The sequence below is a fragment of the Rhea americana genome, unplaced genomic scaffold (assembly GCF_003343005.1).
Source record: "Rhea americana isolate MKP2758 unplaced genomic scaffold, rheAme1 scaffold_303, whole genome shotgun sequence".
In the NCBI taxonomy this organism is placed as follows: domain Eukaryota; kingdom Metazoa; phylum Chordata; class Aves; order Rheiformes; family Rheidae; genus Rhea; species Rhea americana.
The window spans coordinates 301267-327055 of NW_028186428.1; the positions used below are offsets into that span (position 1 = coordinate 301267).

Below are 25789 nucleotides of genomic sequence, written 5' to 3' on the forward strand. Positions count from 1 at the left end.
GGTAGCAGTGTGAGGGGCTGTGGGGTAACTAGGAGACTGGGGTAGCAGTGTGGGGGCTGTGGGGTAACTGGGAGACTGGGGTAGCAGTGTGGGGGGCTGTGGGGTAGTTAGGAGCGAGGTGTGGTAGCAGTGTGGGGGGCTAATGGGGTAACTGGGAGTGAGGTGGGGTAGCAGTGAGGGGGCTAGTGGGGCAATTGGGAGTGCTGGGGTAGCAGTGTGGGGAGTAATGAGGGTAACTGGGAGCACTGGGGTAGCAGTGTGGGGGACTGTGGGGTAACTAGGAGTGAGGTGGGGTAGCAGCGGGGGGGTAGTGGGGTAAGCGGGAGCACTGGGGTAGCAGTGTAGCGGGTCATGGGGTAACTGGGAGCGATGGGGTAGCAGCGGGGGGGTCCCGGGGCTGGGGCAGCAGCCCAGGTTCGGGGAGCGTTGCTGTTGCTCCTCGCGTGGGGTGGTCAGCGCAGGAGCGCGTGAACTTCGTGTCCGCTCCTCAAGACTCCCGTCCGCTCTCGAAGGGCCCTTCTCGCTCCTGGCGGAATACGCTGCTTTAATTTCTGCGTTCCTGGGCTCTTACTGCGTTTTGGGCAGAGGTGGGTTCTGGCGGCCTCTGTTCGGTAGCTGATAACGAAGGGTCGCGTCTGCCCCGCGTCCCGCGCGCAGCGCTGGTGAAGGCAGGAGGGCTGCAGAGCCGTAAGGGAGGGTGCAGCCTCGCTCTCTTTGTGACCGAGAGGGATGGCAGCCAGCAGCACGGGCCTCCTCTTGGCTGTTAAGCCACGGCGTAATTCTTCTGGGGGGTCTGGTACATGCACACCAGCTCCGTGAGAGCTGTGCTGTCTTTGAGCATGCGGTGATAGTACAGGCTTCGTAAGCTCCTGCCTGCAGTTATTTTCCACTTTAAGGATTAGGTTTACTTACGGTATGACCAGGCAATACTGCGATAGGGATTCAAAGGGAGAACTTCTGATTCGCTTCTGATTTCTGGCATTGCTTAGCTGAGTATGGGGATGCTGGGCTAAAAAAGGAGGCCAGAGGTACCTCGGCAGCAGGTATACTAGTAGGAAGCATGTTTTAAATGGAGAAGGGATGTTCCTCCTCCCCTTTTGCTGCTTTGGTTTCTGCAGTGTTGACTTCTCCTACTGGTTCCTTGCATCTGGTGAACGCTGTTAACCTGACTGACAATAATTGTAGATTCACCACGGGGTGTACCACTAATTTGTACACTGTGTTATCAAATAGACTTCTTATAAGTAACCTACACTTCAGGAGTGTTTTTTTTGTTGTTGTTGTTTTGTTTTTTTTTGTTGTTGTTTTTTTAACAAAGAACTCGCATTAACTAATGTCGCAGTGCTTCTCTGAACAGAAGTTATGTTTGAAGAGTTTTAGAAGATCTCGTGAATCTGGGAGGTCCTGGCTCTCAGTTGTTGGAGCTCCTATTATAAATATAGTTAATGAGGTTTGTTTCTGGCAAGCCTAATACTTTTTACCTGTTTCAGTAGCTGAGAGGGGTGTGTGTGCACATGCTGGCTTGTAGGAGAGGTTGTATAACTTCTAATATGCCTGGGTTAGCAGACCAGATTACAGCTGCGTTGTTAACTTGTTTTTGTCATCGCTTATTATACTACTTTGCTAGTGCAAATGACAATAGCTTTTTGTGTTCTTTCTCTCTGTTTGCAAGTTATTTTTGGCTAGAAAAAAAATTATTTTAGAATGAGCACTTGCAAGCAGTTTTTCAGTCCATCTGGTCCATGCGTTATCTTCCACATGTGAGTTTGGTAGCAAATGTTGCCCCTCTTCCCTCTGAAATCACTCATCTCTGGGTTCTGTTATTAATGGATGTTGAGTAAAAGACAGCGTACTGCCTTGTTCTGATCTCCTGTTAATAAGAGAAAGCTGAAGCAGTGTGCCTTTTGATTTAAAATCTGTCTCTAAGATGCATCTATTAGTAACTGTTTGTTTTACCGCAGAAGCCTGTTGGTAGTTGAAAGATGGTTTGAAGCGTGTGTGACACAGATAGTTTATGTAGAGGCAGTGCGGGAGAACAAAATACAGGAAGCCGTAACAAGAGACATGGTTTCTTATTTGATGTAAGATGACTATTTTGTCATTTTGGACACCTGATCTTATGTCCGTGGCATCTGAATAATTCTTCTGTTAGTGGATGTTGCTGTACCTGCCTTGAGATTTTCTTGTTTAAATGAACTATACAAGTAGATCCTTGTTTGAAGACATGTATAAATGAATCCCCTCCCTAACAAATAAAGGTATATGTTGAAAGATTTTTGTGTTCTTGTTCTAAAGCTGAAATACAAAGGCAACCATGAATAACTTTTGTTTGTCAGCAATGTGCATTAAGCTCTTATAATGCTCCCTCGTGTTACAGAATTGCTTCAAACTTGCATTTATATTTTTTCCCTCTCATATTAAGATGATTTAGGTCCAGATTAGATACAGCTTTCATACGATGACTAAACTAGTAATAACTTAAATCTTCCACAGGCACTGAAAATAATCAGCCCTCTGAATAACCAGGTAAGGAAAAGGTGAAGAATTTGAGGAAAAACTCTGTAGCTATGGTGAGATACCAAACAGAAGACCAAAGCTTGTGTCAAATGAATAGTTTGCTTGCCTATTGTTCTGAGCAGCTTCTGTTAATTTAAATGTAACACAACAGGCTGTGTAAATGTAAACTTCATAACATTGAATCAAGGGCTGCACTTGGCAGAGGGTGAGTTTCTATTTCCTGTAGGTAAAGAAGCAAATAAAAAAGAAAACTGAAAGCAAAACCTAAAACTGCTGCATATATACCTGACTTCCCCAGAAACTCAAGAAGGGACAAAACTAGCATTTAAAATTTTCTCTTGACGTTTTGCATTTTTTGCTTAGTAAGAGCAAGTCAAACCTTCAGTAAATATAGCTAGGTTGTTAAGAAAAGCAACTACAAAATTTGCTTATTTGCTCACAAGCTCCTTTTTTTTTTCTCCTCCCTCACCCCAACCAAGTCAAAAGGACTCAAAAGTTCTTCCTTGAGTTAGTAAGTTATCTCCATGCTTTTGAGTTGCAACAAAGAAATTGTCAGCTGAGATTTTATTTTTGCATATTTATTTCCATTAGTAATTGAAGATGAAAAATATACTTTTTTTTTCTTTTTTTTTTTTTTTTTTTAACAGAATTTTTTTCTTTTTTAAACGTGTTATAAAAGCATCCTGAGATTTGTTTGAAAGTGTTCTTGGATACAAATGTTTCCGTAGTGTGGTGCTTACAGAGTACTTTTCATATTGAGAGCCAAATAAACTTACGTTGCAGAGGCATTCCAAGGGTACCTCGCTTAATAGAGTTGAAACTACGTAAGCAACCCCATGACAACTTTATTACTTTTATTTACTACTTAGTCATTAGCATTACATACAAGTGAGAGTAACAGTGTAACTTCTAGTAGTGTGTGGGGCACTTTTCCTAGGCATGGTTCAATGCTCTTGGTAGGAATGTGTACCAGCCGTTTTGCAGAAATGAGGTGGCTTGGTTGCCATTGCATTCCTTAAATTCAGTGGGAGTGGAATTGTGTCCAATACATTAAACCATTTTAAGTGTTTCATCTTAATGCCAAATGTTGTATTCTGACATCAGAAGCATTTTCAGCATTAAAGCTTTAAAGAAAATTTGGCTATTAAACTTGATTCATACTGCAATTTTTCATCTGTATATTCACTATTTAAACAGAACTTTCTTTTTATGTCTTAAAAGAGGGTGCTGTTTTTTTTCAGAATGGTCTAGACATGTCCCTTATAAATTGCACATACAAGCTTCAGAACACTTTAAAGTTGTAGAACCGCTAGAAAGGTGTATGCGTACTTTTTCAGAATATTCCTTAATTCATTTCTGAAGTGATTTTTCTGTTTCATCCATTGCATGTTGAAACTGAAGTAGTGAAACAGCCAATTTTGCTCCAGTTCATTGTTGTCTTAAAGGCATTTGGAAATGAAGAGCTGAAATAGATCCTCCTTGTAACACACTTCAGAATTTTTCATTTTCCTTAAGTGATGATGAATGTTGACACTCATAGCTTTTAGGTTTATAAAGTGTTGCAAAAGCATTTATATTTCTCCTAAACTGTTCTATAATACAGAAATGGAAACACATGTTTCTAAAACTAAAACTTCAGAATTTGTTTTAAAAACTTGTAAAGGACTGCATATTTGCTTTACAAGGAACTCAACCTTTTCAAGGCTGCCTTTGTTTTGAAAAAAATACAATGCAAATAGTTTTAGAGGTGACTTTGGGCAGAGAGCTATTAGAGCTCACTTGTTTGAGGTTTTGGAAATACTTACCAAGTCTTGTGGAGAAACTGTTTTCTTTTTCATGAGGTTTGAGCTCAAAAAGATAGCTTATTTTAGACATTCCAACATTATAGTTTACAGCAGTGACCTTGCTAAATTAGTATTGCATTTGTAACTCCTTCAAAGGCTGCTGTCAAAATGTTAGTTGCCCTACCATACGTTGTAATCCCTTGCCTTAGAGATCTTGCAGTTTAATTAGAATATTTTTATTGACTGCTGAGTAATTCCTGAAAAAACACTAATTATTTTCCTTTTCCGGGAAAGGCCACAGTGATGCGTAAGATTGAAAAGCTGCTATTTCGTCTGCTGCTCTACAGAGATTTTCTTGTTCAGTACGTTTCATTACATGTACATGTGCGTCCTATTTTTTTCTGCAGTTGTCCTACTTCGTAGCTTTTACTCGCTGAATGGTTTACTCTATTACAGTAATGATACAGTGTGTGTGGAACTGTATTATGTCCCCAGACAAACACGAGCATTGTTTAAAACACAGGTAAACAGTTGTTACTTGTACCTCAGATAGGCTTAACGGTAAGCTGTGCAATAGTAAATAAGTACTATGCCCTCTTGTAAAGAGAGGTCCCTAAGTATGAGCAGCTTTCCTGATTCTGTTGCTCCTTTTCGCATGGGAGGTTTTCTAAATAAGCATTTAAAAGAGCTTTTTATTAGAAATTGTTCCAATCCAGCATACTTAAGCAGGGATTGTATTCATGCTTAATTACACTTTTGTCTTTTTAATGCTCATAAAATAAAACCCTTTCAAACTTTTAGTTGATGTGACCTGAAGGTGACCTGGATCTTTATAGTGGTTGGCTTTGCAAGCCTCCTTGGATTAAACTGATGTAGAGCAGAAATCTGTGAAGTAGAATGACTACACTGAGCCAGAAATTTAGAGGTGATTTTCGTGGGGAAGCAGAATGTGTTACCCAATTTTGGCCAGAGGCTTCCTACACTTTATTATATGACCCTCTAAACTCAACCATTTGTTCTTTCCTGTTTTGTCTCTGCATCACCCTGTCATTTCTGTTTGCTTTCTGTTTTAATAACGATGATCTTTAACAGAGTATATTTAAAGTTAATATATATCAATAATAATAATCTTTAATACAGATAATTAGCAACTATTTTAAAACATTTTTACATGCTTTGCCATGGAGCTTGTAACTGGGAATGTTAAAAGGACCATCTGAGAAGCTTGGAGCTGTTGATACTGATGTTTTAGCAAATGCTGGGACACTGGAGAATAATCTTGGTGAACTGGGAAAAAGCCACCTAAATGCTGGATCTGCATGAAAATGAACAAATTGAACCATCTGGTTCAATTTCAGGATAACATTAATCCCAAGCAGTAATCATGGAATTGTTATTAACAAAGGATTGGAGAAAGGCAGCATGATTATCACTGGTCTGTGTTGATATATGGAATATGTATATATTCTCTGAAACTCTATCATAGAATCAGTAAGGTTGAAAGGGACCTCTGGAGATCACTTAGTCCAACCTCCCTGCTCAGCAGGGTCACCTAGAGCATGTTAGACAGGGTTGCATGCTCTACTCTGTAGTGGTAGGAACAGGATTTAGGAAATGACAGTGTGAAACCGGGGTCATGCAGCTTTCCTTACTCCCTGCTTCCTCCCAACACCATTTTCCACCGGAGGTGTCAGGAAATGATCCCATATATGAAACTGCTTTGCTTGGCATCTTTAAATGCATATATTGAGCTGCTGCTGCTGAAATACGAAGGTTGTGAAAGGAACTGGCTTGGCCGTACTGATGGTAAAAACAGCAGATGTACAAGCTTTACCTCGATGGGAGTGTGAAAGGACAGCCCAGAGGTTGTCAGAGAGACATTCTCAGAGGAATGTTTTTATGACCTGTCTTGGTGGCCTCCATGTAGAGGCTGCCAGTGAGCTCTCGGCCTGTGGGAAAAATCAGTAGCATGAGGTTGCCTCTCTTCTTCTACAGGCTGAGACCTTTCTTTAGCATCTGGCAGCTGTTTGATCTTCTCTGAAGCTGTTTGGTAAACTCAGTTGTGGAAAAGGCTTTGGGCCATTCATGTGGGAGTAAAAGACATGATGAGAATTTCCACATGACTCAATCAAGGGCACTTGCAGCGAAACCAGACCTCACCAAGCCTGGTTGTCAGGCCCTGAATTTCCAGCAGAAATGACCTTGAGTGCTAGCCCTTTCTGAAGCTTTCTCTGTCACACTTCTTCTTATAGATGATATAACTAAAGAGAAATTATGGAGTATGCTGATCTGTTTTCCTTACACTTTATTTATTTATTTCATATAGACACAGCCTCTATCCCACTGTCAGATCAGACTGCCTTGGAAGAACATGACTGGAATTCAGATTTTGTTCTAAGCAAAACAGAGCTAGGCTCGTGGCAGATGTTAGTGCATTTGGGCTTTTTCCTTGCAGAGATGAAAGCTCTTTGGTCCTGTGGGAATCATGCATCAGTGGTGCTAATTATAATCCCAGACTTGTTGCTGCAAGAAGTGTGGGCTTCTCTCTCAATCTTGGCGTGTTGTGTTCTGCGGATTATGTGTCGCCGCGGTAGATATTGGGAATGGGATTGTCTTTCATGTCTTGGCTTTCCTATCGGAGCTATTCTTTGACTCTTGATCTCATTATCAACTCTTGGAAGAAAAACAGATGACCTTTTGGGCTTTTTAATTAATGATCTTGACAAAATAGTGCCGAGGTGGCCAGTTCTTCTGTTACGTTCAGCACTGGTAGAAAGAGCCTACTGGGGATTTCCCTCGTCCGTACAGACGATCCTGTCTGAGGATGCTCTCTTGTTGCAGGCTGTGAATCTTGTTGCATCAAGAGGTGGCTCGATTAAAGCTTCCAGCAGAACCCAATGGGGAAAAACATTGAGTCTGCGTGGAAAGAACAGTTGTGGTCCATTGCTGTTTTTGTAATATAATTTTACGGTGAAAATGAGTTCCGGACCCTGAGTAGGAAGTTGGAGAGTTGTTTATCACCGGGCTCTCCAGAGGCGAGGAGCATCCCGCTGATGGCAGTAGTTGTTTGTAGTAGGTGCCAGGTCTCTGGCGAAGCTGTGCTTTGTGGTTGCCCGGCCGAGAGCACGTCCTCGGCGTACGCTAGACACTGACAGTCGCTGGATAAGGATTGGGCAATAACGCTGCTTCTTTCAAAATACTAGAAAAGCTGAATGACTGAACATGATGAATCATCACTGATGTGTGTTTTTTTTTTTTTTTTTCAGGGAAACAGCCCGTGTTCCTTGGAGCCTTGCTCAATAAGCAGTTGCTGCTTTTTTTTGTTTGCTTGTTTTTTGGTGGGTCTGCGAGTCGGGGAGTCTCTTACGGCTTTCCCCAAAGGCAGAGCAAAAGCAGGCGAAGCTGAGTGTTATCTGTGGCTCTAGGTTTCCCTGCATCTGTTTAATCAACCTCTGTCACCAAGTTTCCAAATACTGTTATCCTGGTTGGATTGGAATAAACTTTGTTGATACTTGTTATCATTTGGGCTTCTCAGTTTACAAGCAAATAATGACAATTTCAAATGGGTAAGAGAAGGGAGTACAGAGGGAAGCTGCTGGCCTGACTTGGTGAAGAGACGCATTAATTCTGCTATAGTAGTTGAGTCTTTTGTTTATGACTTTTTGGATTTCTATCACTTCCATTTAAGTTGTTAGAATGTTAAGTATTTTAAATTACTTTGTTTTCCATGCTTACTAGTCTTGATTTTGTTCTTGAGGCTACATAACTCAAAAACACTGCAAATTTTTGATAGCTGTTGATAAGAACACATTTGATAGCAGTTGATAAGAAAACTGAATAGCATTTTTGCCTGATCAGCATTGTGCTTTGGAAGAAAACTTCAGTAAATAAATTCTAGATTAGTTAAAGCTGGACGCACTGGGTAATGTCATCTGGTAAGTGTTGCCTTTGGCTCTTGTCTGGAGTAGTTGTAAGTCTTGATTTGTACTGCTTGCTGTGGTGGTAAACGTTGAATGGAAATTTAATTCTTGGATGGGATTCTGTGATGTGCTCCACTTTGTATTTGTTGGGATCCTCTCGTGCATACTTGCTCTTCAGGATACAAGCTTCTCATTTAATTTCATTTTAAAGGGGAAAATTAGTTCAGCATGATTCCAAAGACAATTTCCAAAAAACAGAAGAGACTTCACAATGCTTGAAAGAAGTTATTAATAAATGCCTGCAGTGGAGTTTTAACTGTGAAACTGAATTTATAATACTTCATGGTTCAAGCATTCAATTAATTCAAGTATCTAGTTGGTATGTAGGTACATGCCAGCTTAGTACAAATAGTTATTGCTACAGAACAAACAAATTGGGCATATAAATCCAGGGTGCTGGAAATGCCCTTGTTTCCTAGTTATTGTTTCGTTGTTGTTGATCTGTGATAATTTGGAATGCAGTGTTAATTTAAATATCTGAAAAAAGTTGTGCATAATGCTATAATATATCCTTTCTATTTGTATAAGACTCCTATTAATGTAAGCAGTTCAGCAAAATTGGTGGCATTCCAGATTGAAAAAATATTCAGCACTTTACATAAAATACGTTTGAATGTCTCTCCCAGCATGAATGAAATCATACGGGTTGAATAACTAACAATTTAGCTTGTGAAGCTCGCTGCACTGCAGGCAGCGATGGTGCTTGCGCGTCCCTTGGCACAAATGCAAAATGCTTTTTGGGTGTTGGAAGTTAGAAATATTGTGAGCCATGGCTTGAATTTTTATTTGTTTTAGATTTCCTAGCTCTTGGTCTGAATTTTATAGCTTCATGTTTGCAGGTGCAGAGAACCTGAGTGTGCTCGATGAGGGAGCTGGGAGTATTTTGGGCTGCTTGAAGCGCTGGTGGTGGCTTCTGCCATCCTGGGCTAAACAGAGCAGGGAAGATGAATTTGCTTTAAAGGGTGCGGGGGGACATGGGCCACCTCATCACCTCTCCTACAGCTTCAGACCTGCACAGATCTGAAGGAAAGCCTGTCGTGTAAAAGCATAGCTCTCTGAGCAGGTTATTCCATGTCTTCTGCTTGTGGGTACTCTTTGGCTCTCTTTAGTGCTGCATTTTTCTCACTCGACATCTTGTGTTTTTGGTGCTTCATTTTCATGTCTTTCAATGCAAATGATATGACCACCGGTTTATCTTCGTAACAAGACTTCAAAAATGATTGTAGTCACAGAGCTTTCAAAGTATGCTAATGGTGAAGGAAGTATCTATTACTGTACTTAAAACTCATCTTAATTTTATTGCCTTGCTAATTAAGCGTTATCTAGAACTGAAATCATAGGCTTTCCAGAAAAAGGACTTGTCTTGTGTATGTTCCTTGAAATGTCAAGTGTTTTTTAAAACTTGGGGTAGAGATGAACAAAATTGGGGTTTTTCAAAGTGTCTCTGGAGGGTTTGCACGAAATACTTGTGTCTGTTCTTGAGAGAATTAGATGAATATCAGATAATGATATTGCTGTGTTAACCAGGTAGTACTCTACAGAAGAATGGTGGAACTTGAGATAAAAAGACTGAACAGAATTGTACTTTATGAATTCAGTTGTGGTGGGAGAATTTACAATTATTAAAATTTAAAAGTGGCTCACTGAGATTTATGTATACTTGCCTATTTAATCTGTAAGTAATTAACTTTAGCTATGTATTAGGAATGAAGAATTATCATCAGGAGAAACTGGTATGTTCTAGTTACTCAAGCACACCCCAAAGGTGTTGTTACAACTTTTTTTTTTTTTTTTTTTTCCATATAAAAAGAATTAGAGGCTGTACAATTGTGGGTATTTACATTGTTGCATTTCTTTCCTGTAATGAAAGAGGCAATAATTCCTGGAGGCTATTTGTTAGATTTGAGAGGTGGGAAGAGTGGCTTTATTTTTCTTTTTTGTTTCTTCCCTTCTCCCCACCCCCTTCACCCTACCCAACTATTCTCAATAGAGATGATGGGGGGGAGGATGTGTTCTTAGTATTACCTTTTTCCCTAGAAAACGGAACGGTGCAAATGTTTCACAGATCTACAAGCACTTATAACCAGGGGCTCTTTTCATCTCTTCCTCTAAGTAGTGAGAGCTGCTAGTGGTGGGTCTGAACTAACCCAAATCTGATGTTTGCCTAGAAGCTTAAAATCTAGATCTCAATTTCTGAATGTGTCTTAACTGGATAGTAGTTGTATTTAGAGAAGTACCAAACAACTCACTTCAACTCATTAATTCCCATTTCTAATAACTTTTGCCTTTTACTAGGAATACATAATCCGTGTTCAGAGAGGAGTTTCACCGGAAAACAGTTGGCAGGTAATTTTTTTGTAAACTATGATTCATGTAACCAGGATGCCTTCTTAGGAAAAATTCAAATATTGTCTTTTCCTGGGTTTTTAAATTCAGAGCTAGAGAGGGAAATGTTGATTTAGAATGAGAACTGAGAACATGAAGTGCTTGAATGCTTTTGGTCAAGAAATGTGAGACAAACGGTATTGCTGCCAGTTACAGAAGGCATGTTGTCTTCTGCTGTTGTGAATATTTCAGGAAAACAGGAAAATCATGTGTGTCGTGTTCTTACTGTGTATCGTCATGGCCATCATTTTTAACTCTAAAGTGCCTATTTGTCTTCCCTAGTGCTAAAATCGCAGCCTTGCTGAGGCATGGCCAATGAAAACTAGAAGTAGTAATGAAGATGCTCATGAAATGATGCTGCTTCTGACATGGGAAAATGCATTGTCTGCAGAGACTTCTGCTTGCAAATAGTTTTGGAAAAGCTGTTCTAAGATAAATATGTAGAAATACATTATATTTCTGGTTGAGATGTTATTAAAATCAACTCTTCTTTGTTATCTGGCGGTGTGACATTAATCCAATAATTCTGAATTTGTACAGAGAATGATTAAAAAATAAAAAAAAGTTTATAAATGGGAATTACTTCTCTATGTTGGGATTTTTGAAGTGTAAAATGCTAATGAGAATACTAGTATGTTTCCTCAATCCTGTCTTTATATTTTGCAGATTGTGAGGCGATACAGTGACTTTGACTTGCTTAATAATAGTTTGCAGGTAACTTTTACTCTTGATACATAAATACAAAATGTCTGCTGGAGGGATGTATTTTAAATGATTTGTGATATTTTTGTATATTACAGTGAAGAAAACTTACAAATTCACATAACTAAAGAGAAACTGTGATCTTAAATATAAGTTTGTTTTTTTCACTCTTAGGTTTCTCTAGGAAAAAAATAGTTTTAGCTCAATAGCACCAATTTATATATAAAAAGGAGATTGGTAGCTACTGAATTTTTCCCTTCAGTACTGTGACTTGTTCTGGTTTTATGTGTTGTTATTTGTTCTGTCCTTGATTTGAAGAAAGCCAAGGCACATACCAACTTTATAAATTCAGCAGTAAAGTGCTATGTGTCTCATTATTTATATTCTTCTAAAAGCACTTCCAGATGCTGCTTATCATGTGATGGATTTCTGTATCCTTGAGAAGTGTTTCTTCGTTAAACACTGGACTTACTGTGTGTTTTCTTTTTCTTTCTTTTTTTCTTTTTTCTTTCTTTTTTTTTTGGACAGCTTCTTTTTATTTTGTGTGAGAAAAAGCAGAGTATATGAGTGACTTGAGGGGGGCAGCTTATATGCAGTGACTCTCATATAAAGGAATGAAACTTGTTACTCAAGGTTTCCATCATACTAGGTAGGCAAGCAAGTTAAAAAGCAAAGACTTCAAAGATTTGAGGATAGATTTTTGTGTCTTTTAAGAGACTTTTTCCCTATTAAACCTAATGTGAATTCAGGAACTCAATGCTGCTTCTACTTCTCTCTCTCTCTCTTCCTCCCCCCCTTCCTTTTTTTTTTTTTTTTTTTTTTTAATCAACCCCTTTTAATCAATCGACTGTCTGCTTAGTGAACCTTAGTGGGCAAAAACATGCAAGGAGTTTTACTCTGAACAGGGTAAGAATCAGTTACAGCAGCCAGGAAGGTGCATGTCAGGGGAACTGTCGTAATTCAATAGATGGAACTTGGTTGAGTTTTGTGGAATTACTGACTAAATGTGCAGTAGAACATAGGAATGGTAATCATGACCTAAAAACCTCTTGTGTTAGATGCTGAATAAAGGCAGTACTCAGATGTCTCTGGCTCCAAAGAAATCCAAGATTTAAGATTAAATAAGTACCCGTAGGAACACACGGAAATGAGATGGCGCTAGGTGACGTAGTACATAGTCCTCATCAGTAGTCTGAACCATAGTCAAGTTTTGATAGAGATCACAGAGAAAGAACTTGGAGGAGGTTTTTCAAAAGAAGATGGAGTTCATATTTTGTAGCTGACTACAAGTTCCTCTTAACCATGGGGAATAAAATATGCTAAGGCATGAAAACACTTCCTTTTCATCTCGTTTAACTTTCAAATGAGGCAATGTCATTTTTTTTTTTTTAAGGGGTAATTTTGACTTATATTTAGGAATACCAGATACTGAGTTGTTAGGCCTAAGCAGAAGGTCTAGAAAGTGAAGTTAAATAGTTTCTGTATGATGTAGCAGTGAAAGAAAAGGCCTTTGCATCTGAGACAGAGATGCAGAGTGTGAGTGACCTCAGGAAATCTTTTGACTGCAAATTTGACAGTAAATTATAGAACAAGATAAGGAGGAACTTGAGGTCAGAGAGAGATTTTTGCAGATATGAGACATGCAGCCCTTCTGAATTCTTTCCTCCTAGAATGCTAAGCAACAGCATTTCATTAAAATATTCAGGTCTCGTGATTTGTTTTTAAGCACTTTAAACTTGCATCTTGTGTGTGTTAAAACTGAGTGAAAAAAGAAAAAGTAAAAAGCAACGAGCAATAAGAAAATACCAAAAGGCACCCCTCCAACCTTCACAACCAAAATGTTCCCGATAGACAGCTGGAGCTTCTTTTGGGTTTAAACGACCAAGTTTTTCCTGTGGCAGACTTGACTTCTGGTTAGGTTCAGGTTGTTGTGCTTGGACAAGTAGCTGAGCTGGAAAGCAACTTTCTCCTGGTTATCTGATGTGACCTATACATCAATAGTAAGGATTGAGAATGTCAAAGCTATCTCGGGCTGTAGTCCTACCAGCACCTTGGATGTGACGAGGTGTTTGCTGATGACCCTGATATGCATCAGAGCGTTTCAAGCCAGACTCCCTGGCGGCCTGCTGTGTACTGAACTGGAAGGCTCCTTGCAGACGCTCCTGCGGTTCCTTCTCCACCGCTGCCTCGACAGGGGTGCACGGAAGCAGTTGACTGTTCTTCTGTTTTGTTGAGTGACTGACTGATACGGTATTTGCAGCCAGATATCTGACTTTGGCGGAGCCTTTTTTTGCAGCTTTTGACCAGTTTCCTGAGAAGGCTGCAGTCTGAAGATAAGCAAGTTAATTCTCAGGTTCTTCTGTGGTGAAGCCCCTGCCGGCTTCAGCGCTGAGCTGAGCTCAGGCCCCTGAGGAGCCTGCTTGAGCTTGGAAGCAAGCGAAGTCGGGCCCTTGGCAAGGTGGTCTTCCCTGGTAGAAACTGCTCTCCCTGTGCCGTGTGTTTTGGCAGATAGTTACAAAAACCTAGCGTGAAGGTTAGCTTCCGCTGAAAAAAACTGTTTCCCCCCCCCCCAATAAAGAAAACAAATTTCTATAATAGAGTCCTCCTCTCTGATGGTTGCTAGCTCTCAGGTCAAGAATTCAAAGGTGATTTCGATTTGATGTGCTTTTCCAGTGAGTAACTTTAATGTCAGAGGTGCATTTTGCTTTTATTTAGAAACTTGTTTTTGAATTAAAGGAGGAGTAGTGTGCCAAAGTTTTGTATACCTCTGGTGTTAAAATTAAATGCATGTGGTAAATATAAGTGCAGTAAATGGGTAGTTGTTGCTTTTGGGTTTATTCTTGGATGTTATTTTTTTCCTGGAAAAGAGTGCTGGGTGGACAGGATGATTTGCATATCTTCTGTAATTTGCATATAGCCATAGCTCTTTTTCAGCCCATGATTTGCATGCAGACCAGTGCTGGGGGGAACAAGTCCTGTGTTCGTGAAGGAGGAGGAAAAAAGGAAAGGGACTGCCTCCTCGACTCCACTTTAAGCTAATTCCTTACTTTTTCCACCAATTAAAATAAAGGTTGTTCAAATGCTGAAAGTCCCCATATTCTCCCTGGTGAACTCTTTGCTTTAGAAATTAGGTTATTGCACATATGCAATTTGTTTCTGCAACACATGTTTCTTAAAGGTAATCTCCAGTGAAGACTCAGCACACACAAGGCAGGTGCTTTGATCTGCTGAACAGCAACCTGTTGACAATATGAATAATTCATTTGGGCAATTCACATGACGTAAATGAATATAAATACTGTGTGCAACCTAGATCATGTTTAGAAAACAAACCTTTTTGATCTGACTTATATAAAGCTCTAGATTTCTGCAGAATTTTCCATTTTCCCATGTCTAAATATTTCACTGATTTTTAGCTGAAGTTTTGTACCACTTAAGATAAAACTACTATATATCTACCTGTAGACTACAATTACATCTGGGATGAAATGTATATAGCTGTTAAAAACTGTACAGCAACAAATTTAGAAATTAAAATGGAAAAGTTGCACAGTGTTTGAAAGTACAAGTTGAAAAACTGACTAAAGGTTTTTATATTACTTACAATGGCAGTAGGGGCAAAGGAAACTTATTAATTTGTACATACATTAAATAAATACATAAATTTCATCATGAGAAAATGGTAAGGTCTGAATATTTTTGTGCTATGGCAAAGGTATATTAAGATTTTTGAAAAATTTGGCTGGAATTTATAGCCATTTAGTAGCTAAAGGTTTTGTGTAGTGATCTTAAATGCATGAGTCACTAGCAAAAATTTGTTTCTGTGCCTTCTCAGTGTAGTTGCATTTACAAGTCTCTTCTCATTGGGATGTGAAGTACTATTCACTATGAGGACTCCTCACCCTGATAACAGTACTTAGAAAAAACGTAAAGCTGGTATGTACAAAGAAAAAAAAATATTCAGTTGTAAATACACAGAATATGAATGTGCATATACACAAAGTAAAACACACAGGAAAATACAAAGAGTGTTTTCTGGCTTACTAGTTTACTTCGCTGAGGCATTTTGAGAACAAGACTGCAAATAATCATTTTTCTTCTCTTTTTTCCAGATCTCAACTCTAAGTCTACCTCTTCCTCCAAAAAAGTTGATTGGAAATATGGAGCGTGAATTCATAGCTGAAAGACAGAAAGGACTCCAGACCTATCTTGATGTAATTACTACCCATCACATACTGTCTAACTGTGAACTGGTAAAAAAGTTCTTGGATCCAAACAGCTATTCTGTAAACTACACTGGTAAGTGAGGGATTTTCAAACTGTATCACAGTTAAACTCTAGCGTGTGTGCACATCATCTGTTAATACTGACAAGGAGTTACAAAAAGGCACAGAATAAATAAAAAAAAAAATCCAAAGTGATAATATTGTATATGTGATTATATACAATAATATTTCTCTAGGTGTGTGCTTGGATCGTGCTGTAGTTATCAATACTGAGTATTTGCATAATTCTAAAGAGGGGCGATGAGGATTAAGATTTGTTTAAGATGAACTTGGGAGAAGGGGCTAATGAGAGTTGAAGTATACTTGCTCACTGTTACTTGTGATGAACGGGAAGGATGATGTTTGGAAGTTATTTGTTTACTGGTGTGTGAGAGTTAAGATTGTCAACTCTGTGTTCTTCTAATACAGCTGGTCTTCCGAACACTGATTCTTGCTTTTGTCATGGTTCAGAAGTTTTTCAAATCAGCAGGAACGATTGTGATCGTCTTGTCTAGCTCCCTCTGTCAGTTTGAGCTGTGAAACTTCAGGGAACTAACCATTTGAGCTAGTGTTTTTTTTTTTTTTTTTTTTTTCTTTTAGGGCATTATATACTTTTGAATAAAAAAAATCTACAATGATAGAGAATCACTGTCTGCTATAGATGGATGTTCTAGTGATCAGTTCTCTTTGTTACTGAATGTTTATTCTCTTTAATTTATCCAACTTCAACTTCAGCTGCTGGAAATTGTTAAATATTTGTCTGATAGACTGAAGAACTTCCTCTAAGTAACGAAACACTACACTGCAGACTTAGTTCTTAGGCAGACCAACTCTTTGCAAAATGCAAACTGCAAACCTTATTTTCATAAAAACACAACCTACTGAAGCAGGAACTTACTACTTCCTTTTCACTTGTCTTTCTGCTTTCTCTTTATACAACATCCTTTTTCCTTGTACTTCAAAGTGCAAAGAACATTTCCCGGATGTTTATGGTAAGCTGCGGAAGACATGTAAATAACTAGTGATTCTTTAAGGATGGAGTATGTCTGGTTAATGCTGAACAAGCAGTTGAAATCCTTTAGGAGATAATGTGACTTCCATGTTAATTCTGAGTGCTTTCTTTGGGAATGTTGTTTTTTCAGCAAGTTTAGGGGAAGTTAATAACAATCAAGAAGTTGCCTGGGTTCTCTGGAGACTTTTATCAATTCGCCATTATTTAATATTGCAGCAGTGGGCTGATATGTGTTGCACTGTTCTCTCTCTTTTTGCTAGCATATTTTTAGATAGAGAAGAGAGAGTACAGAAGAGAAAGTGCATCCTTACCTTTTTGCAATATTTCTATACCAAGATAAGAGATGTTAGAGAAAAAGAGATGTTAGAGATTTTGTTGGCATAATCACTTAATGAATACACCATTTGTATTCACAGTTGTGGGAAAACTCAGTAACCAGGAGGTTGTCCTGTTTTTCAAAAGTGCATGTAGGATCATGACAGCAAAATACCATTGTCTATGCGAAATAGGGCAGAGTAGCAGGCAGCAAAACAAAAAAAACTGATTAGTTCACGTGTAATAATGGCAATCTAGATGCACATGAAAGAGATGTAAAAGTGGCAACTTTTACAAGTATAGCTAAAACATTTAATGAGATATTAGAGTGTACCAAAAGTGAGATATCTTAGCTGTGAGCATTTGATTTGGACTTGGAAATTAAAATTTATAGATATAATGCAAACTCAGTGAGGTAGGTTTTCCTAAGGCAGTGGTTTCTGTTTTCTCAGTGGATATGAGTTCTCAGGTTAAAAATGCAAATATCTTTTAACTGTTTTTTCACTTGATTTTCTTTTAAAATGATTTTGATGACTTTAGTTGATAAAACAAAGTCTGAATTCCTGAAGGCTGCCTCCTGGCATAGAACATTACCTACTATGTATATAATCTAATTAAGTAGTCTCTCTCTTTTTTTTTTTTTTCCTCCCCAGAAATTGCCTTACAGCATGTTTCAATGTTCTTCCGATCAGAGCCAAAGTGGGAGGTTGTAGAACCATTAAAAGATATAGGTAAGAAGAGCATGTATTCCTGAAGACTTGCCTGACTTTTCCAACTATACCAGTTGTCCTAAGATAAGGATACTATCTTTGCTTACAACCCTTGTCCTGCTTATAAACCATGTGATTCAGTAATGTTTTAATTTAAACTACTGATGACTCTTTCATTGCAGGTTGGCGAATACGTAAGAAATATTTCTTAATGAAGATTAGGAATCAACCAAAGGAACCGTTAATGTTAAGCTGGGTATGCTTTCATCTTATCCTCTAGTCTTTCTTAAGGAACTTGGCTTGTGTCATTCATATTGGTCATGTGTGAATGACAGAGATGCAGATTTAAGAGCTCAGGACTTGTTTTCAAAACCCTTGGGTGGCTCTGTGGTGTGGGAACTTCTTGTGTTTCTTTTCTCTGTCAGGAAATCTAGTCTGAAAGTTTCTGTCCTTGGTCTTGTCCCCTGCACCTCAGTTTACTGTTTCCTTAGTAGTAGTGATGTAGCTGCTGCACATAACATAAATCTGCTTACTGGAAAGAGCAGAGTGATCCCTTTTAAATTACTGGCGTTTATTGTTGTTTTTAGGTTGTTTCTATTTTTGTTTTTTACTAGGATCCTTAGTTGTTCTGACAAACTAATAGGCACAAATTGCGCCTGTCAGGTACACGTGCGTTGCTGCCAAATACTTTGTCATTACTAAATGCTTATGCTTCTGTGCTAAAATGTGCTGCAGTCTTAGTTACAAAATCATAGCTGTTTGTGAGACTTTGCTGGGGAGCTGAGATTGCTCAAACCTGGGGTAAAATGGAAGTTTTTAGTGGAGAGGAAGAAGGTGGGGTTTTAAGCCCTATCAGCACACAGTTTCCCAGTTTTGGGATTGGCAGAGTTAATTCAGTGGTGGTAATGCATGTCAGATACTGGAAAAGGAGGAGGCAATAATACTTATTTTCTGTCAAATTCTTTGTATAGTGAAATCACAACCTTATTCAGCCTTTTAAAGTTTGCTTCTTAATGTGTAGTTTCCTTGCTTGCTCTTCAAAATGCATTTTCAAGCAGTTGTCTTGATTTGTGAGAGAAGAATATAGATCACATCTTTTTTATGGAGTCCAACTTCCTCCCTTATGAGGCCTTTCTTTTTCTATTATTTCTAGGCTGATCTTGGCCCTGATAAATACTTGTCTGACAAAGACTTACAGTACGCTGTGAAACTTCTTTCTTCCTGTTCTGTAAGTATTACTTGAAGACTTTTAAATTGTGCCAGCACAAAAGAAAAGCTTGCAAGGACTAATCTTGTAAAAGCACATGCAATCTAATAGAAATAGTTTGTAATTTTAGAGTTGCTTTCATTTAGAGATCTGTAAACCTTTTAATTAAATTTCCCACACAATGAGGTAACATGTTCTCAGCACAATTATTACAGGATTATCACAGGAGCTTCAGGGTTGGGGTTAATTATATTTTGTCTTCTGGTGACTTCCTACAGTACTGTGAGATCCTAAGCTTTTATTTCAGCTCTTCAAGACTTGCAGGCTGTTAGAATAGTGCTGTCAAGATGTAGTTGCTAACCAGAATACTATGGATATTCTCAGTCAGCAGTGGATGGGACAGTGTAATGTGCGTAGTTGTTTTTTCACTTTGTTCTTATGATAGGAGTATCTTATTAGAGGTACAACAGAGGCTGAACTTCCAGCTTCTGTGCAGTGCCACAAACTAAATCCAGTAGGCCTCTGTCTGCAAAACAAGTGGCATTTCACTCCAAAGGGCGTTTCTCTTTAAGCACGTGAGAGACGAGCTGAAATCGATGCGTTTTAACCTGCTAAACCTCTATGTCATCCTGGAACTCAAAAGATTGAAATTTCTAGCCCCCCTGCTTGTGTCTTGATATTGATACATCACTTTGCGTCTAATTCTTGGGTTGAAAAGCCTAGTTTTCAGCCTTCTTGGTTGTGTGTTTGTGGTGTGTCTGTTTCCAAATCTGCTGTCTCACTTGGTTTCAGAAAGTTACAGGAAGCTGCTATAAAAGTTTCTAAAGATATTACCAAAACTGTTATGAAAACTATTAGTGCTGAGTTTTATGTGCCATAGTTGTAGAAGAGCATATAAGAATTCATTAGCACAGCCTCACTTAAACCTGCAGTAAACCTACTCATGTATAAGTGTTAATAGGGCTGGATTCTTCATTTATCTGTGATGCCAGTATGTTTAGTTTTTGTTTTTGTTTTTTTTTTTTTTCTTTTTTTAAGAAAAAGAATTCTTCTTGATTTATATGGAAATTGAAGAATGTTCTTGTGAAGCTTTCTTTGCACTTGCTTTGGGTAAAGACTAAATAACTTGAGCAAGTGTCAGTGTCAGAATCTGATTACTTTAAACATGTAATTCAGACCTATTTTTTAATTTTGAATCATGCAAAATTGAATGTACAGTATCTGTTATCTGAAAAGTAACCCCAATAGTATCTTCTTTTTCTTTTTGTAGCATCCCTATATTTACAAAGTCACTTTTGCCACTGCCAATGAATCTTCAGCACTTGTTATTAGGCCATTCGGTGAAAAAGGGACACTAAAGGACCTTATTTATAAGGTAATGTAATTTTTTTCTTAAAAACTCAAATGTAGACTATTTGCTGAAATGTTCAAAGTATGTCTTACTGTTTACTGTCTATTACTAAATAAGTTGATTGCTGGCTTTTCTTAGACCTAACTTCATTTCATGCTCATGGTACTTGATGTGTGTCTGTTCCTTTAAAGGCAAAACCAAAAGACCCATTCTTGAAGAAGTATTGTAATCCTAAAAAAATTCAAGGTCTTGAACTTCAGCAAATAAAAACATACGGAAGACAAATATTAGAGGTATTTTTTCTTTTTGCTTTATTTACCCACTAACTGCCTTTATGATTAAAGTTGGTTCTTGCACTGCTTCTGGTAGTAGTGGTAGTTTAGCTGTGACACTGCAAAGACAGTGACTGTAGGAAGATGTAGGAAGAATTTTTTTTTTAAGACCAATTGATTTAACTGGAAAAAAGTAGACAAATTTTTGAACATGTAAGTCTTGTTTTAGTTCTTAAAAAAAAAAAAAAAAAAAAAAAAAGCAGCAGACTTCAAAGCTAAACTTAAATGGAAGTTAAGTGCTGGGACTTGAATTTAGATACACCTGAGTGAGGCCATTTCTAACAAGGAAGGTAGTTAGCATCTGAGGTGGCAGAGAGGTGGTAATATCTTTTTTCCTTGAGGAGAAAAAGGAAAAGTACTAATTCACAGCCTGTGGAACATATACCATAAAAACTTTTATCCCCGTGTGTAGTGTTTTTTTTTTTTTTTTKTATTACAACCATGACATTCAGTGGAATTATGAATTTTTAGTTTCGAGTCTCTCTGGGAGGTATTTGTAGGCCTGTTTTGAGGATCAGCATCAAATGTTTGTTTTATGAGTTATGTTACCAGTGAAATGGGAAAAAAGTAGTCAGCCAAAGGTGATGGCGACAGCAGATTGAACTGAGCAAGGGAAATGGAGAAGCAGCCCAAAACAGGGGCCTCCATTATTGTGCGTCTGCTTTAGTATGGGAGCGTTTGATATCTTGAGATCATCTGAGTATCTTGTGACAGCACTCCTGCTTTGTTTTTTCAGGTATTAAAATTCTTGCATGAGAAAGGATTTCCTTATGGCCATCTTCACTCTGGCAATGTGATGTTGGATGGAGACACGTGCAAGTTACTAGATCTAGAAAATTCCTTGTTGGGACTTCCATCATTTTATCGATCCTACTTTTCACAGTTTCGGAAAATTAATGTATGTTTTGAAAAAATAATTCGATTTAGCTGACTCTTACGCATCCCTCTACTTGTATTTGTGGAAAACTGATTTGAATGAAAAAAAAAAACCCTCAGTCAACTCCCTTTTCTTTTCCCCTGAGCTTTTCTCCATCAAATCCCTTTTCAGCTTCCTCCAAATCACTGTGTGGCTGTGCGGAGGTTTTATTCCAGCACTCCAGAGTGAGGCTGAGGTCCAAAGCAAGCAGGCAGAGGAGGAGTGCCTGCGAGTGTTTCCTTGACAGTGGTGCTGGCACAAATGTGGCTGAACTGCAGTCTTGTTGTATGATTGCTTGGCACACCGGGCTTGCATTTCACAGGAGCGTGTATGTTATCTGCCACGCTTCGATTGCACTTGTGTGTCTGTGTAACGAACACAACTTACCACTTGGTCTTAACTGAGAGTAGTAATAAACCTGGACTGCTTTGGCTACTGTGAAAATAGACACTTAAGATATCTGTCTCTTCAAAATTCTTGTATTTTTTTATAGGTATCTCCAGAATGCAGGCTTGCACAGCAAAATATGACCTTTCTACAAAACTACTAAACCTAATTTGCCCTGTTATAGCAATGCAGACTTCTGGCCAGCATCTTGTCTTGCCTTTAAGTGCTCATTGTAGTAAATTGCTTAAAGCATCACGAGACAGCTGCTTGCTGACTTTTCCAAACAAGTTCTACTGTGTTGTCAAAGAAACGATCAAAAGTTCATGGTTAGTCCAAATCTGTCAGTGCTGTCAAATCTCTGAGCCTTTAAGCAGTAAGAGGAGCCATTTCTGTCTAAACATGATCCTAAAATTAAGGAAGTGTCATGCCTGAGAGCTTAGCATGTAATTAAAGCTTGTACAGACCCGAGGAGAGGTGAAGGGGGCTTTCCTAGGTTTGTTTGGTGTGTGTTTTTGCTCCCTTTTTATTTACCTCCTTGTAAAGAGATAACTGGTTATATTAACTTGAACCTCATTTTTGCTCTTTGACTTATATTAGGAAAATGTACTCTGCTGTAATTCATATCAATATATGCCTTTCTAAACTGTTGTGCATGAAAAGAGTTTATTCCTTACACATTTTTACAGAACATGGCTGTACTAATATCCCATCTCTATCATCACTTACAGGAAGAGAACAGTAATTTCTTTTGAGGTGTGAAAATTTCTTTTGAGCTGAAGTTGTGCAGGGAAATAGTTGTGTTTAAGAATTATTGTAATGGTATCTCTTTCCATCTGTGAATACAAGATTGCCCTTTTTCTCTAATGGATTATTGCATGTTTTTGAACTGGCTAGAGAAAAACAAACCAATCCAGGTGTGTATGTGCGTGTTTTGTTTTTTTAATTTGTTTCTCTGCAGACTTTAGAAGGTATTGATGTACATTGCTTTGGACACTTACTGTATGAAATGACATATGGAAGACCCCCAGATACAATTCCAGTAGACAGCTTCCCTCCTGCACCATCAGTGTTTGTTGGTTAGTATGTGGTCAAGAAGGCTTCAATCTCAGCTTCCTGGGTGCTCTGCCTTTTAGCTCAGATGCTGTGAAAGATCAGCCTGAAGACTTTGGAGCTTGTGGTTGGAAATGATTATTTAGTAATTTTTTAAAATGGAAAATACATTCTTCAAATACATGTAGCATATAAATACAGTAATTTTTAAAACTAAATGATAAAACAGTCTCTAGTAATTACATATGTGTATCTCCTGGCCTCATATCTAACATTCTTGAAAAGTTTGTACGTGTAATAGTAATGTTATAATAAAAAACAAATGTTACACAGCTTCATCACTGCTTAGTTGATGGAGTACTTAGAGAAACATCTCACAGCAGTGCCAGACTTTGATTCTAAATTGTTCGCTGTCCTGCAGTGCAAAAATGTGTACGTTCTTATTCTTTCTTTGGCAGTGTCTGTGTTGGAATCCATTCTGACCTGTGAAGCTATGAAGAATGGCATGCCAACTGTTTCACGGCTCTTACAGACGCCGTAAGTCTTAATGTACTTGTTTTGTACTCCAGTAATGTTTTTAATTATATTAGCAGGAATACTTTTTCTGCTCTCTTTCCTTCTTAGAAAGATTTGTTCCTTATTCTGAGAAATGTATAGTATATCTAAGTGAGGCTTTGAAATTATCACTTGATTGAACCCACTGTTTGTGAAGATTACATGTTTGTTTAGATTTTTTTTGTCTCTTGGTGGGTTGGAGCTTTTTTTTTAAAAAAAAAAAAAAAAAACAAAACTTAAGTGTGGTGCTATGATTTAAATTGATCCAGTTATTAAAGCAGTGCAAGCATGCTTAAGAACATAAAATAAGGGATCTTTTGGCTCGTCCTTTCAGACTTACTTCAGTAGATTTTGCTGTCGGTTTACTTAGGACTTGTAAAATAGATCTCTTGCTGTGCTTAGCAGTAACATTTAGACTGGATCTGGGAGTGAGCTGTTTACATAGGTTTCTTGCAGGACTTAGATTCTCTGAAGTACAGGCAGAATAAATTTCCATACTGGTTCTCCCCTCAGGAAGGTAGTGAAGTGGTAAAGGCAGGTATGGAGCAAGACTGGAATGCAGAAACGGAGCAGTATCAGAGCATGGCTGGAGATGGTGCCTTTCTGCAGTGCCACCCGTCCTGCAACTAGGAGACAGTACGATCGGGGGAGTTGCTTGCTGTGACTATGCTGTGGTGTGCCACCCAGCATGCTGAGCATAGCAGCACAATGCTGGCCTCTTGTTTTTCATAAAATAAGGTGCCAGAATCGTGACCTCCTGAGTGATAGCCAGCCCGTATCTACATCTGGGTCTGGTCTCTCAGACTGTGGATTGCAGTACCCTTAAAGCATGCTCCAAAATTCATGTTTCCTGGTTGGAAAGAGTCACTGCAGTCTTGTCTCAACCTTCTTTTCCTTCTGCTCCTCCTTTCCTCTGCCCTTAAAGGAAGGAGGAGGTAGACAGAAGAATGTAAGCGGGAGAGAAATATGATAAGAAAATTGTGTGAATGCAAGAATTTATAGGTGTTAAAAGATGTTGACCAAGCAATCCATGTTCAGCTGTATTTGATGTGTAGGATATTATACTACATTTTCTTAATACCTATATTTCTTATAAAAGTGATCTAGATAGATGTGCAACACAATGAAAGTAATTCACCTATTTATTAAGCTGTTCCATGTAAACTGAGTCTGCTAATTTTGAAAAACATAATCAGAAAAAATTAGAAAAATGCCCTGTGAACAAGGGTATTTTTTTGTTTGTTTGTTTTTAAGTCTTTGTTAATTACATCTATTTTCTTTTATTTTTTCATGGACTTCTATTCTTATGAGCCATGATTCTAGACTTGAATTTGTTTGCTTTAGTGTGGGCATGTGAACAACAACTATCTCTGAAACATATGTCTTGTAGCCAGGCTTGAGATTTCTTTCTGGGACAGTTTTCTAGTATGTTCTCCAGAACAAAATGTCTTGAAATGAACCAGCAGTCCATTTTCAGACTAACATTGCCCTCTAGTGTCTTTCTTCTGGATGGAAGAGGATTAATCGTCTATGCTGTTGCTGATACTATAGGGAGGAGTGTGAAGCTGTTAGCAAAGTTGCTTTAGTTAGTGTTGCCGGAGTACTCGTAAGACCACAAATAGTTTGAAATGTTAAGTTCACTCATTGATCTTTTGCATGTTTCTTTTGAATACTTAAATAACAAATGTGCTAAGAGTTTCCTTAAAAAGCGCGATGATCTTTCTGTGAAATTCAAAATAACATCCCTAATAATGTTTTGTCATTAAAGAATCCTTATACTTTTAAGGAGATGGGATGCTTGTTTTAAGGAAACTCTTTTCTGCATTTGGTAATTATAGCTATTCTATCAGCTTTCAAAACATTTAATGAAGCTTTAATGACTCTGCCATTCATATACCATCTGTAGTGGCTACATTTTGGGGATTAGACACTGCTAATTTTACAGCAAGGCTTGGAAACTAAAAAGCAACATATAAACACCAAGGGGAAAAAAAACAAACAGTGAGATAGGGATGAGGAAAGTGGAGGAAAAGGGGGCAAGAGGGAGTTAGGTGAACAGCGCCAGTAGTATTCTCTCTGTGCTTCTGCCTATCTTCTGGGGACAATATTCCAATTATTTTTTTTTTCATCTGCTTGCAGATTATTCAGTGATGTCCTGCTAACGAATTCCGAGAAACCACAATTTAAGGTAGAGTTGAACGCTGATGTATCTTTGTCTTGATTTGCTGATGGTGTGTAAGTGGCAGGCTGGGGATAACTATGCATCAAATGATGGACAGAGTAAAGAACAACTGCCTTTATGGTGAGGTCTATCAGTATTG

At 38.4% G+C, this 25789-nt stretch overlaps 1 protein-coding gene across 1 annotated transcript in view; it reads left to right on the forward strand.

Moving 5' to 3' along the window:
* Nucleotides 1-551: 551 nt before the first annotated feature.
* Nucleotides 552-25789, forward strand: part of PXK (PX domain containing serine/threonine kinase like) — a gene marked incomplete at its 5' end in the record, with an annotated part of 36737 nt that continues 11499 nt past the window's right edge. The window contains 13 exons of the mRNA XM_085309812.1: nucleotides 552-587; nucleotides 10577-10627; nucleotides 11333-11380; nucleotides 15481-15667; nucleotides 17614-17691; nucleotides 17853-17926; nucleotides 18824-18898; nucleotides 20148-20252; nucleotides 20420-20521; nucleotides 21297-21458; nucleotides 22822-22939; nucleotides 23372-23450; nucleotides 25608-25656. Coding sequence (XP_085165938.1) covers nucleotides 552-587; nucleotides 10577-10627; nucleotides 11333-11380; nucleotides 15481-15667; nucleotides 17614-17691; nucleotides 17853-17926; nucleotides 18824-18898; nucleotides 20148-20252; nucleotides 20420-20521; nucleotides 21297-21458; nucleotides 22822-22939; nucleotides 23372-23450; nucleotides 25608-25656 — 1164 coding nt within the window. The remainder of the gene's footprint in view (nucleotides 588-10576; nucleotides 10628-11332; nucleotides 11381-15480; nucleotides 15668-17613; nucleotides 17692-17852; nucleotides 17927-18823; nucleotides 18899-20147; nucleotides 20253-20419; nucleotides 20522-21296; nucleotides 21459-22821; nucleotides 22940-23371; nucleotides 23451-25607; nucleotides 25657-25789) is intronic.